Genomic DNA, 12369 nt, shown 5'->3' on the forward strand with positions numbered 1-12369 from the left:
AGCCACAAGTAAACACACTGGTAGTCCACCCATTGTTTGTAGGTTTTTGATTCATGCTCAATGTTGGAAAGAACAATTGCGATGTGTATATCAAGGTCATGAAAATGCCTAAAAACTGCTGCGAACCAGCCGTGCAGCCGTTTGTAAGAATACATAGGAAGTCGATATTTGAAAAAAATAAAATAAATTCGAAAGGCTTTGTTTTCAGTGAACTGAAACTGCATTCTGGTTTGGGGCAGAGGGCAAAACGCAGAACGAAAAACCTTGCGATTTTAGAAAAACCATAAACGTGTGAACGAGGTGTGGGTTACACCTCACAGGCGTAGAGATGCTCTTGTTGGATCCGAGTAAATGATTGAGTTTTATCTGTTTACGAATATGAAATATTGTGTTTCCCCTGAATAATTCATTGTCTTGTTTTGTCTGTGTATGTTTTCCTGTTGTGATGTCTCTGAATGTTTGCCCTTGTGCATATTGATTTACCATGAATAGGCTACCATGAATTTTGGGCAGTTCAAGAATTTCTGAATTTCTTGTCAGTAAAGACATCTCGGATAAGTGCATGCAGCATCACGTTGCCTATATCTACAGTATGTGTGGCTGTGTGTGTGTGTGTGTGTGTGTGTGTGTGTGTGTGTGTGTGTGTGTGTGTGTGTGTGTGTGTGTGTGTGTGTGTGTGTGTGTGTGTGTGTGTGTGTGAGAATGAGAGGGAGAGAGAGAGATAAACAGACATGCAAGCACACACACAAGGTGTGCGTGTGTGTTTGTCTGTTTCTCTTTCTCTGTGTTTGTTTGTGCATGTGAGAGAGACAGAGACAGAAAGAGTGTGCGTGTGTGTGTGTGTGTGTGTGGGTATGGATCGACAACCATGGAATGTTTCGTTCAGATGGGGGAATCCATTCAGCCCTGGGCGCATGTGACAAGGCACCAAATGAGTATAAATGAAAGTGTTCAGAAAGAAGAATATACCACAACAAAACAGAAAGGTGACGAAGCAGCAAACTTCCAAGTCAAATGTTAACAGAAGAAAAGAGGGGTTGAAGACGCCATATGTTTCGCAAACGTGACAGAACTGCTGATGTCTCGGAGTTCAAATAACAAAGGAATCGGTTCAAAGGGTGACTCCAATTTCAGTTGTCAGCGACTCCAGGGGAAGTGTCAAAACTGCGATTCCTGAGCACTCGCCGGCGGCTACACCCCTGCACGTGGCTGGCACGCCGTCTGCGCGCTAGCAGGTAGCTATATTTAGGCTCGGTGCCGTGTTTTATGAGACCTAGGCTAAGAGGATCCCATCAGTAAGACAAATCTACCCAGCCTTATACTATGGGAAAACTGAGAGCTTCGTTAAATACCTACACAGTCGGGGAGGGGGTGGGGGGGGGGGTGGGGGGGGGAAAGGAAATCCACTGGAAAAGAATAAGCCTAACCTAAAGCCGCAGCAAGAACTCTATCAGTCGTAGGCTAGGGCAGAATCACAAGGTGAGTGCACCTGCCATAAGCTCAGGGATGTGCAGGGATGAGGAGCCACTTCACCAAGCCAACGGGGACAAAGACAATGTCACACCTGACACATATCACAGCCCGAGATAGAGATGTAACCCCCCTGACGGAGAGTTGACCCCATAAAAGAATTCCGGCCTAACATATGACGATGACTGATCGAGTCACGGCAGTAATCCGCAACAGCGTGATGTTCTGCATGGCTGCTGCCTTTATGATTAGTATCTTATGCATCACCACTCCAGTTTACGCTTCGATTGAACGCCTCTAATGCATCACTTAACATAGCCACGAGGGTTATGTGTTGTGATAACTCTAATCAGTACGGAAACACCCCTAGTTGAAACCGTTCCTACTGCTCTCGCTGTGTGATGGTTTGAGCTGTATTTAAATTACAGAATACATTATTCTTTTTTTAGAAGGGTCATGCATTCAATCGCAAATTATCTTCCTTGAGCACTTTTATCGGGCGAAAATTCAGCAATTATCTGGCAGATTACTGATTAACAATTAACAGTTTTGCATTTCAGTGCTCCAACTGTGTGGATAATGACACAGATCTCCCTGTGGAGATGTTTCAGGAAGTCTCCAGGGGAAAGTGTATTTTGTTGAAAGGATCCTATTTCGGACCCGATTGTCAGTGGTCTACCTGTAGGAATCCTCAAGCAAGATGCCTTCACTCCTCCCTTCTCTTCTCCGTTCTACCATCCCAAACCATTGTTAATGGTTTTAGATGAAAGATTTTGCTCATTCACCGAACCTGACAACCGTATGCAGAACAGAGCTCCCTCAACCTACCTTAGCATTACTCACCCTTAAGAGTTCACTGATATCACAGAGAGGAGATGGGTAGTCAGGGTGTTGCTCATTCATTACTGGATACGATGTGGGGGGCCTTCACATCGCCAGAATGTGTGTTTGTGTTGCTTAATTGTATCAACCATAGTAATAAAATATTGAATTCCTCCTGTTTGAGGAGCAAAATTAACAGATTATAACGCAAACCTGATTATCGTAGTCCTTCTATTATAGACTTCCACTGAAGCGTTTTTTGGCCGTGGTTCTTCCCTCTCTTGCCCTATAAAATCAGCCATCTTTGTGCCTGTGATGTTCCGAGGGGTCCCAGCGCTGGGATCCCACCAGACTACCCGGGACACAGATCTGAGCAGTCAGCAAAACAAGTCCAACGTCCATCACATAACCCGGAGAAGTAAGTTAACACAAAAGATGGCATGGCTGGGTGGACTGACGGGCTGGCAGCAACAGGACCTCACACCCAGCACACTGACAGACAGCGTGGCAGCTGGTCTGCGTCAGCATCTATTGTAAAATATCTCGAGTCCTGGAAGTTTTGTGGAGCGTGACTCTGCCACTAATTGCATTCCAGTTGGTTTGTTTGTTGGTTTTTGTATCCTAATGCCTTGTTATCTCCCAGGGGGGGTCCTCTGCCTCATGTCAAGACGCCCTCTATCAGCCAGCTACCGCGCCTGGCAGGGAAGACACTGGCCGCTGACCCCACTCTCCGCCCCGCGTGTTCCAGCCCCCATCAGCACCCGTCGGACAACAGCAGGGGGAGAGAGAGCTAAAAAGAGACAGAGCGTGAGCAAAGGAGAGAGAGAGAGGAGGGGAGGGAGGGAGGAAGGGAGGAAGGGTTGCCAATAAAGAATGATGTTGATGCATTGTCTGTGATAGCAGAGTGAGGGGGGGCAACGTGGTCAACATTGTCACCTCCGTCTCCACCACCCGCCCCCCCAGCCATTACGTCCGTCAACCAGGTGATGCAATCAGCAAATGGACGAGGCAGCATGAAAGCCTTTCCCATCCGCTTTCAAAATGTTGATCTGGAGGTCAGAGGTCACGAAGGACACACAGCAACAACTACAACAACAACAACAACAACAACAACAACAAAAAGTAAAAGGAAAACGGGTTGAGAGGAAAAATAACATGGATGGATGTGAAATGAGGCAGGGTGTGACACTTATTATTGTGAAGAAGAACAAGAAAAGACAAAGGCCTTGCAAGTGTGCAGGGAAAGCACTGCACACCTTTTGAGCCACACCTCTGGGTCAAGAGCCAGGAGACCTTATTTCCGTCGATGTTTCCCTCTCCATACTGTATCACTGACTAGGCTTACTCAAATAAGTATTCTGATTCTCTTGTCAAAAGAGGACACGGATGTGAATAAAAAAAAAGGGGGCAGGGAAATAAAGCCCAAAATTAATACAGCTTAAAAGCTAGCATTGATGGAAAACCCGCGCTAAGAAGACATTTTAAGCATGAAATGAAATCACATCGTGGAGGACATGCAGAGTTGATCTGGTTTTTGCTGGTCTGCGTGAGTTAGCAAAGTGAAAGCTTATCATGCAGCAAAGCCCAAATGGGGCAGGATTAATCTTGTTTATTTGTTCGTGTTATCATTTCTCGATTGTGTGCTCCAAACTGTATCGGGCGTTTGATTTAACACATCAGCTTTTGGTAAAACTGATGAGGCAAGTGCCATTGGTTTTGGAAATAATCAAATAAAACTTGAACAGAGAGAGGTAATTGTGGCCCGCTGTGCCCAGTACCAGAGGGAGGGGAGAGACAAGCCATTGTCTTGGCGAGACGGAGGACAGTGAGAAGGGAGTCCCCCTTAACGTCGAGGTAATGGAAGCAGCCTCCATCTCAACACGGCGTTTCTCACAATTGAGCCATTTGTCGAAGTCGAAGCCTTCGAGACGCCCAGCGTGCGGTTATCCAGGCTAAACATATTGATCCGGGAAAGCACTCCACGTGAATCAAGGCAGCCCACATACCCTGGCTGCTTTCATTGCACACACTGGTGGACTGCCGTCGCTCTCTGCGTAGGAGCCCTACTGCTTCCTGTGTGTTTCACCAATCAATCACCACGGCCGAATATGGACAGTTTTCTTCTTCTTCTTTTTTTCAAGCAACCCTATGTGCCCTCACTCAAATAATTTAAAGATGTGCATGTTTGAGAGTTAATAAGGATGAATTAATAGTCAAATGTCAATTACGACACAGCGTGGGGAGTGACCTTTATAGGTCTGGCCATGTGGTCGGGAAATTACAGCATCCCTGCACTCTGAATGGGGGAGGGCAGATTACGAGTTTTGATCTAGCGAGAAAAAATGGAATGTTGCTGCGATGTGCGCTACTAATGCACGATAATGGTTATCACGAAAAAACAGATATGGTCAGGGTCTGCCCCCCATGGTTGAAAAGGTCAAAGGTAGCATTCACAGGGGAATCCTTGGGTAAGGGAAGACACTTATCCTCAAAGGCCCTGACGATGGGAGATCCTTTTGTCATCCAAGGCCAACCCTGTGGACTTGGAAATGACATCTCACTGTCCCTGTGCTATGTGTGCAAAATGTATCATTTATCAAAATGCAACTTACTACTTATGAACTGATTCATTATTAATGTTATGCGTCTGATTCAAACAAAATATTCCGAGATGTAATCAGCAATAATTGCAACCACACTGTGTCGAGATATAAAAGATAGCAGGCCTTTATATATAGTATGGCGCTTTATGCATCTGTTCATTTCTTTAGACCGTTTGTTACGCTCGAAAGTAAAACACCATTGTTAAGGTGAGTAGAGAAAAGGGCACTTGAGGAAACAGGATCACATACTCAGTGAACACAGTGACAGGTACGGAGCAACCACCAGGCGAGTGCTGTTCCAGCCTCCTCAAGGTGGTTACAAGGTGACTGCTTCATCCAGCGTATATATATGAAGCAGTACCTGTCCCCCTCAGCCGTTTACGATACAAAACACCTCATACAAAGAAAGAGTCAGAGAGTCATGCAAAACGGAAAAAAAGTTTTTGATGAATTTCTTTGCAGTATTAGAACCATAATACCACCGCATTGTGTAAAGTGCTGCTAATGTGCAAACTGCTTTAAGGGACATAGCAGGATGATTGATTTAGAATCGGCAAAAGGCAGTATTATATAAAAGGGCTTGTTTTTTCAGTCTTTGTTTAAGGAGGATAGTGGTGCAATATGTCAGAATTACAAAAGTGTCTATAATCAGGATGAGGAGCATGTGGTGTACTATTGGTAGATTATACCTGTAATGACAGTAGCTGCCGCCTCCAGCATCACTGATTATAACCCAAACACTAGACTGAGTTACCAGAAGAAAACAGCACAACATTTCTCTTTTAATGAGTTTTTTTGTTATTTCTTCAAAGGATAATGTACAAACTGTGAAATGATGTCATGAATATATAAACGGCATTCATAAAATACTAAAACAAGCTCTTTATTTATAGCCGTTTGCAACGAATTGTTCTGTCTCTATAAATCTTAATTTGTCCTCCCACCTGTAATTTCTCCTTGGCTGAAGGGTACAGCACAAAAACTGATCATAAATTGTATCCTAATGTACACGCCCTCTTCTCGATGTGTATTCAAAGTGCATGTGTTTCCATTTTCTAGAAGAGGGTGTGGCATGCCAGCAAAGAGCTGGTCTGCTGGTAGAGGCTGGGTCTGTTATAGCCAGAGCCTGGGTCTGCTGTTACAGTCAGAGCCTGGGTCTGCTGTTACAGAGAGAGCCTGGGTCTGTTATAGCCAGAGGCTGGGTCTGCTGTTACAGTCAGAGCCTGGATCTGCTGTTACAGTCCGAGGCTGGGTCTGTAGCCAGAGGCTGGGTCTGCTAGTAGAGGCTTGGTCTGCTGGTATAGCCAGAGGCTGGGTGTGTCTAGCAGAATGCCGAGAATCCTGTACCAGTCACCCTGGTGTCACGTACATGACACACAAGCCCTGAGAGAGACAGAGAGAGAGAGAGAGAGAGAGAGAGAGAGAGAGAGAGAGAGAGAGAGAGAGAGAGAGAGAGAGAGAGAGAGAGAGAGGAGAGAAAGAGAGAGAAGAAGCGAGAGAGTGTAAGCAAGAAAGAGAGAAAGAGAAAGAGAGAAAACAAGTGGAAGGGAAAGAGGGGAAAGAGAGGGAGATGGAAGAGGGAAGAGGGAGAGCGATAGAGAGAGAAAGAGATATGGGGGAAAGAGAGAGGGAGAGTGAGAGAGATAGAGAAAGAGACAGAGAGAAAGAGAGAGAGAGAGAGCGAGAGAGCGCGAGAGAGAGAGAGAGAGAGAGAGAGAGAGAGAGAGAGAGAGGATTTCTCACCATCCCCCTTCCTGATATAATAAATTAAATAAAACTGATACAATAATCAAACATGTCTGTTCATGGCAAAGTGAATAAATGTAATACAGAAAAGTGTTAGAAAGGACAAACTTGAGGATGGATGTGGGGGCTGTGTATCCATCTGGAGGGATCAGAAACTGATGTTATAGCAAACGCACAGCAGAGCCATCCACTGGAAGCCACAGTGGTGTGCGTGGTGCTTTACCCAATCTGAAAAGGAGTATGATCCTCTCAGATCAACCCATAACTAAATCAAGTGGAATCAATGAAATCTCACTGTGGGTTTTGTCGCCTCAAATATTAGATTAAATATTGGGGTGAAATGACATTGGAAACGCAACACAGAGAAACGATAAACACAAGTGTGCAACCCTGTAGGGAGTGATCAGATGGTTACACAGGCCCGCACAGGTGCTGAGGTCAAACTGTACATTTCAATCACTCTACCGCAATGACAGGCATCCCCCCCCTCCAACTAGGCACCTTTGGCTACCTCCATTAAATAGATTGTGCTGTAATAATCTCCCGGCTCCTGATATTCATGGTCGGAAACGGGCAGCCTATTTTGATTACCTCACTTTCGGAGCCATCTTTAATCTCTGTGTTCTACCGTTTAGAGAGACACGGCAGCAGGCTTATTCCATTAACGTTCAAAATCAATCATGTTATCGATCGTTATATCAATCAATACCGTTTGGGGTGCATCAGCGGGGAATTATATGCACTGATTTACTTACGGAAGCTGTTATGTAGGCAATGGATAGTTGCAACAGCCTGGCGTGGGCCGCGTGGCATCTTTCCTTTTTCTACTTTGTTGGTGATCTTCATTTATGAGATTGGATTGAATTGTAGCAGGTCAATAAATGTCAATAAACGCAGAAGACAAGCACTGTGAGAACTCACAAGATGTTGCCCCTTTTTAGCTGGGATTTAGCATTTCACAGTTTCTGTGTGAGTCTGACCAGAAGATAATGCTGCCTTCCTCCCTTCCAGGTGGGATCTGCCTGAAGAGTTTTCAATATCATCTTACAATGAATTCCCCATGACAAGGAGGTCCCACGAGATCAGACACAATCAACAGCAAAACACGCTCTCCAATCAACTGTAATCCACCTGAAGTGAATCACACGCTTCTCTAAACACGCCACAATACACGCGCACACAAACATAAAACTACAGCAACAAACACTTGCAATTTATGTGCATTATGTGGATTGTCGATTTACACTGGCCTCTAGCAATTGCTTATTTCACTGAAACAAAATGGAAACCGAATCGAGGATACCTATTCCTGTGATGCTTGACTAAATTTGATTATTAACCTTACTTTCATGGGAAGGCTTTCCAAAATGGTTGGAGGATGAAAATTGTGAAAGGAGACTTAGAGGTGAATTTCATAAACACGTGCCTTATTAGAACCACAACTTAATGGTCCAGTCACTACACAGGGAGACCATGTCACAGATGATGCCCAAGGCCAATCTTTACAGCAGTATATAGAATAAATCTGAGCATGAATAAGCATGAATAGATATAGGGCAAACATCCCTCTTGCATTCGGATTATCAGTATTTCCACTTGCAAATCATTTAAAATAATAATTACACAATGTATTATTTCAGTGAAATGGCTTCTTTTTCAATACTCAAAACAAAATACTGAAAATGAAGCAGTAAGTCTCTTCTATGGCCGCGGCTGGTTAGCTAACTGACCACTCGGCCCATCTGGAAGATGCATGTTTGGAAAGGAAAGAGGCTGTTCGGCTTTGGATCTGGAAATGAGGTTGTCAATTGGATTATGGTGCCCCTTTTTAATCCTTCTTTCCCTCTGGAAGATATTGCTCCTCCTCTGGTTGCTGGCATTATACAAAACTCGCGTGTGTGTGTGTGTGTGTGTGTGTGTGTGTGTGTGTGTGTGTGTGTGTGTGTGTGTGTGTGTGTGTGTGTGCGTGTGTGTAATACAAGCAAATTATTGAAAAAATATTTGTAATACAATATAAAAAGGGGCAAACACTCCAGCTTAACTTGTATGAAACATTAAAATGCATCGACAGTTTTGGTGACGTACCTGTATACAACTAGCATTTCTTGCCAGTAGAATTTATGATGAAAGAAACAAATTGTTCTTAATAGGAAACAGTATTCATTTATGTTTACCTCCCTGATTGGCTCCTTTGTCACTTATGGTGTGTTCGTGAATCCTCAGACACATGCCTTCCGAGTCACTTCCGGTGTCGCAGCATTTATAGCGTTCCTGTTCGTCTTTGTGATTGTGTCATAAAATTGGCTAATCGTTGTTTATTATTAGCTACATTAGCCTCTTTAGCAAACCCGCCCGAAAACAAACGACACAACTTTATATTGTATATACAACTTTATATACAGCGATTTTGTTGATAGCGTTATCACTGCTTTCGGTCTACTCTTAGATTTCCGAAAGATTAAGAAAAAAATGGGGCGTTCCTTCGAGAAATGCCTCAAGAAAGCTGGGAGATCTTCGACTTTCGACTTGGAAGTCTGGCGTACGCGGATTGAGGAGCACCCAGCCCCCCCCCCCCCCCCACACACACACACACACACATAATCTCTCTGCTCTCAAGAGGTCACAGGTCACAAACACTACATTTTCGCCAGTGAAATTGACTTGACTCCCTGTGTCCATGGCTGCTGTGTAAACATGGTGAACACACATCGCCATAGTTCAGGGATAGCAGGCCTAACCGCCCCCTTTTCGCCTCTCCTTGGACAGAACAAAGGATCGACGGCGCTAAAAGATACCAAATATAGAAAGCCAACGTCCAGGCAGACAACAGAAGTGACTTTGATGTAGATTGCCCAACGCAGTGATCTACAGTGCGAGACCAAGTGACATTGAACTGTGAGTTGCCAGCAGGGAAATGCTGAAAGAGGAGTTGAAGATGACATGCTGGATAAACTATGCTTCAACCCTGCCTCACTACAAAGAAGCACAGTCCATGTTGATCTTGTCTGTTGTGCTAGGAGAAGGCACTTTGTTGATGGCGTTGTTTCATGGTCAGGGCCCTGGTGTATTAAGGCTGGTTTTAAGTAGATTCTGCAACAAGGGATTGTCTGATTTTGATCCATTTCGTAAGATGTTTAAACACACATACTCATACACACACAAAAATGTGAGATTACTTTTCACAAGAAAACAAACTATTCTTCTTTAAACAAATACATGCAAACACACAAACACACACACACACACACACACACACACACACACACACACACACACACACACACACACACACACACACACACACACACACACACACACACACAAACACACACACTCACACCATTCATAGCCCCATCTGAGGCCATGCATAAGGACAATGACACAGTCAAGGGCACTTCTTAATTAATTGAACAGAATGTGAAATCCTGTGGTAACAGATTTCCACCACTCACTTCTACAGAACCAGTTTGCTGTTTAACTTGCTTGAGGTAAAGATACATGAGGTAATGGAACAATAGTTGTCTCAAGACAGGATGTCAAGACAACGTTTGTTTTATTTTATTTAATAGGGAGATGTTTGGTCAATTATTATTATTAAATTATTAAAAATTATTGGTCAATATAGGGGTTGGCCCACCTGTCAGTGGTCGTCCTGGATTTCTACCATGGCTTAAATGTATAGCAAACAGCTCCACCTCAGCCCTGATGTTATGGTCATTAGTGCATAAGGGCCTATGCTCTCCTAGGCTTGTTCGTTTTTTAGTATCATTAAGTGTATGCATTGTGAGGTCAAGTAAAGGATCCATTTTAATGCTTATTTTTCATTGTTATATTGTCTCTGTGAAAATTAAATAAATCATGTGCACAAACGCAATTAGTAGGCTATTCAATTATAATTAATGAACTAGTTAAAATACTGATTCATTATATTTTGGAAAAGCCTAATTGAAAATGTTGATGAAAGGAAAACATAACTGTGGATAGCTTGGCATGTTTGATTGTGAAAACTGTCAAGCTACAACAAGGCCTGCGTGAAGCCAATAATCACCACCACCCCAAATATGAAATCAATTTAAATCCGTCACTGTGGTGCATGGCACCCGGTCCTCTTACCTGAAATCACTGTATGGGTGAATTATCCAAAATCCAGCGGATTTAACCCGCTCTTGTTCCCTTTCTACAGCCTTTTCACTCCCAAACATCCGAAGGGAGAACTTATTGACCCCTGGTTGAAGCATTGCTCCAAATTGTCTGTGCATGAACCCTGCTTGATATAACGTCTCATCGTCCGGCGAAATCTGATCACTGCCATCTAACTTTATGAACCCTGATTGTTGATCCGGGGAACCATCTTGGCTCCCACTGGCTCCTTGCGCAACTTGCTCCGGCCCGCCACCGACCGCTCCGGGGGGGCTCTCCTCGCTCGGGGTGACGTCCCCCGCCTCGGTGATGAGTCGCCTCTCCTCCGCGGACTCCGAGTCGTGCACATGCCGACTTGTGATGGAGGAGAGGCTCCCACGAAACCGACGGCAATCTCCGTTCGAGCTCGTCTTCGATTGTCTCCCAATGTCCGTCTCCATGATGACCGATTCCCCACTTTTGGTTTCCCCGATGCCTCTGCAGCTTCCCCCAGAGGTCGGCGACGGGGACGGCAGAGGCTTCATCCTGATGCTCTTCCTTCGGGTGTCCTTGTCTCCGTCTTCTCCTTCCCCCATGATGGACGCTTTGTGTCCAATGTGCTGTGGCAAACTGTAGAGCCTTTTACGCATGGAGGACTGCAACCTCTCCATTATGACATTGCGATACAATCAAATTGAAAGAAATCAATCCAGGCTGTTTGGCTGTATCGATTATCACCGGTTATGGTCTCCCTGTGTGTTGGCCAGAGCGATCAGCTCAGAGCTCGTTGGGAAGCTTTCAGGAAAATAGGAAACATGGCCAAAGACGACCGTGCCTTCACTGACTCAAGAGATGCTCGTCCTCATCGGATGCTGTCCGACAGTTTGCCTCTGTGGTCAGACATCTCCCGGGCGGTCCAGTGGGTCATCCGTGTGTCGAGGTAGCCTACATATTGGTGGCGCTCCGACATTGTGCGCAAAAGTGGGGGAAAAAAACTGTTGTAAAGTCACCTTAGCCTGACATGTGAGGGACACGCCGAACGACAGGGGGGAAAGGGGTGTGTGGGGGGGGGGGGGGTGGAGACAAGAAGGTCAGGCGCGGTGGATGATGCCTCTCCGTCTCGTCCGTGTCTCGCCAGGTGACAGAGATACAGAAGACATTCCTGTAACATTCAGTAGCATCCGAGGACCGCTGGCACCAGTCATCCGGAGCGCGTTTTGGTGATGTTGAATATCCATCCTGCTGCTCTGTGGGGTTGCCATAGGAGCGAGGACGGCGCATAAGCTCAGCCCACCTTGGTTAAAGGGGCATGCTCTTCCCATTCTTAAATCCTCCTCCTGTCTTTTTAAGTTGGGGCTACAGGTTGGCCAGCCTTTCGTGAGTGTAAGCCGAGCCCCGGGGGACTGACATGGTCTGGGGAACACAGGTGGAGGCTGAGGAGGTTGGATTGGTTTGCAAAGGGAGAAGCAGTGCGTAAAGTGCGCACCGTAAATACTAATTGTGATGTTCCCTTACAGGATCTGATCCGGTGTTTCGTTTCATTAATTCAGAGAGCGGTGATCTGAGTTATTCGGTGATATTTGATGCAGCCACAAACAGAGTAATGTGC

At 45.2% G+C, this 12369-nt stretch overlaps 2 protein-coding genes across 2 annotated transcripts in view; one reads left to right on the top strand and one right to left on the bottom strand.

Annotated features, from left to right (window-relative positions):
• LOC132472463 (potassium/sodium hyperpolarization-activated cyclic nucleotide-gated channel 4-like) overlaps positions 1-11431 on the bottom strand; it is a 67475-nt gene extending 56044 nt beyond the window's left edge. The window contains 1 exon segment of the mRNA XM_060072070.1: positions 11005-11431. Within this exon segment, the coding sequence (XP_059928053.1) occupies positions 11005-11431 (427 nt within the window).
• Positions 11432-11575: 144 nt separating this feature from the next.
• LOC132472464 (potassium/sodium hyperpolarization-activated cyclic nucleotide-gated channel 4-like) overlaps positions 11576-12369 on the top strand; it is a 10006-nt gene continuing 9212 nt past the window's right edge. Inside the window, exon 1 of the mRNA XM_060072071.1 lies at positions 11576-11690. Coding sequence (XP_059928054.1) covers positions 11576-11690 — 115 coding nt within the window. The remainder of the gene's footprint in view (positions 11691-12369) is intronic.

This window comes from Gadus macrocephalus, chromosome 14 (assembly GCF_031168955.1).
Source record: "Gadus macrocephalus chromosome 14, ASM3116895v1".
Taxonomy (NCBI): domain Eukaryota; kingdom Metazoa; phylum Chordata; class Actinopteri; order Gadiformes; family Gadidae; genus Gadus; species Gadus macrocephalus.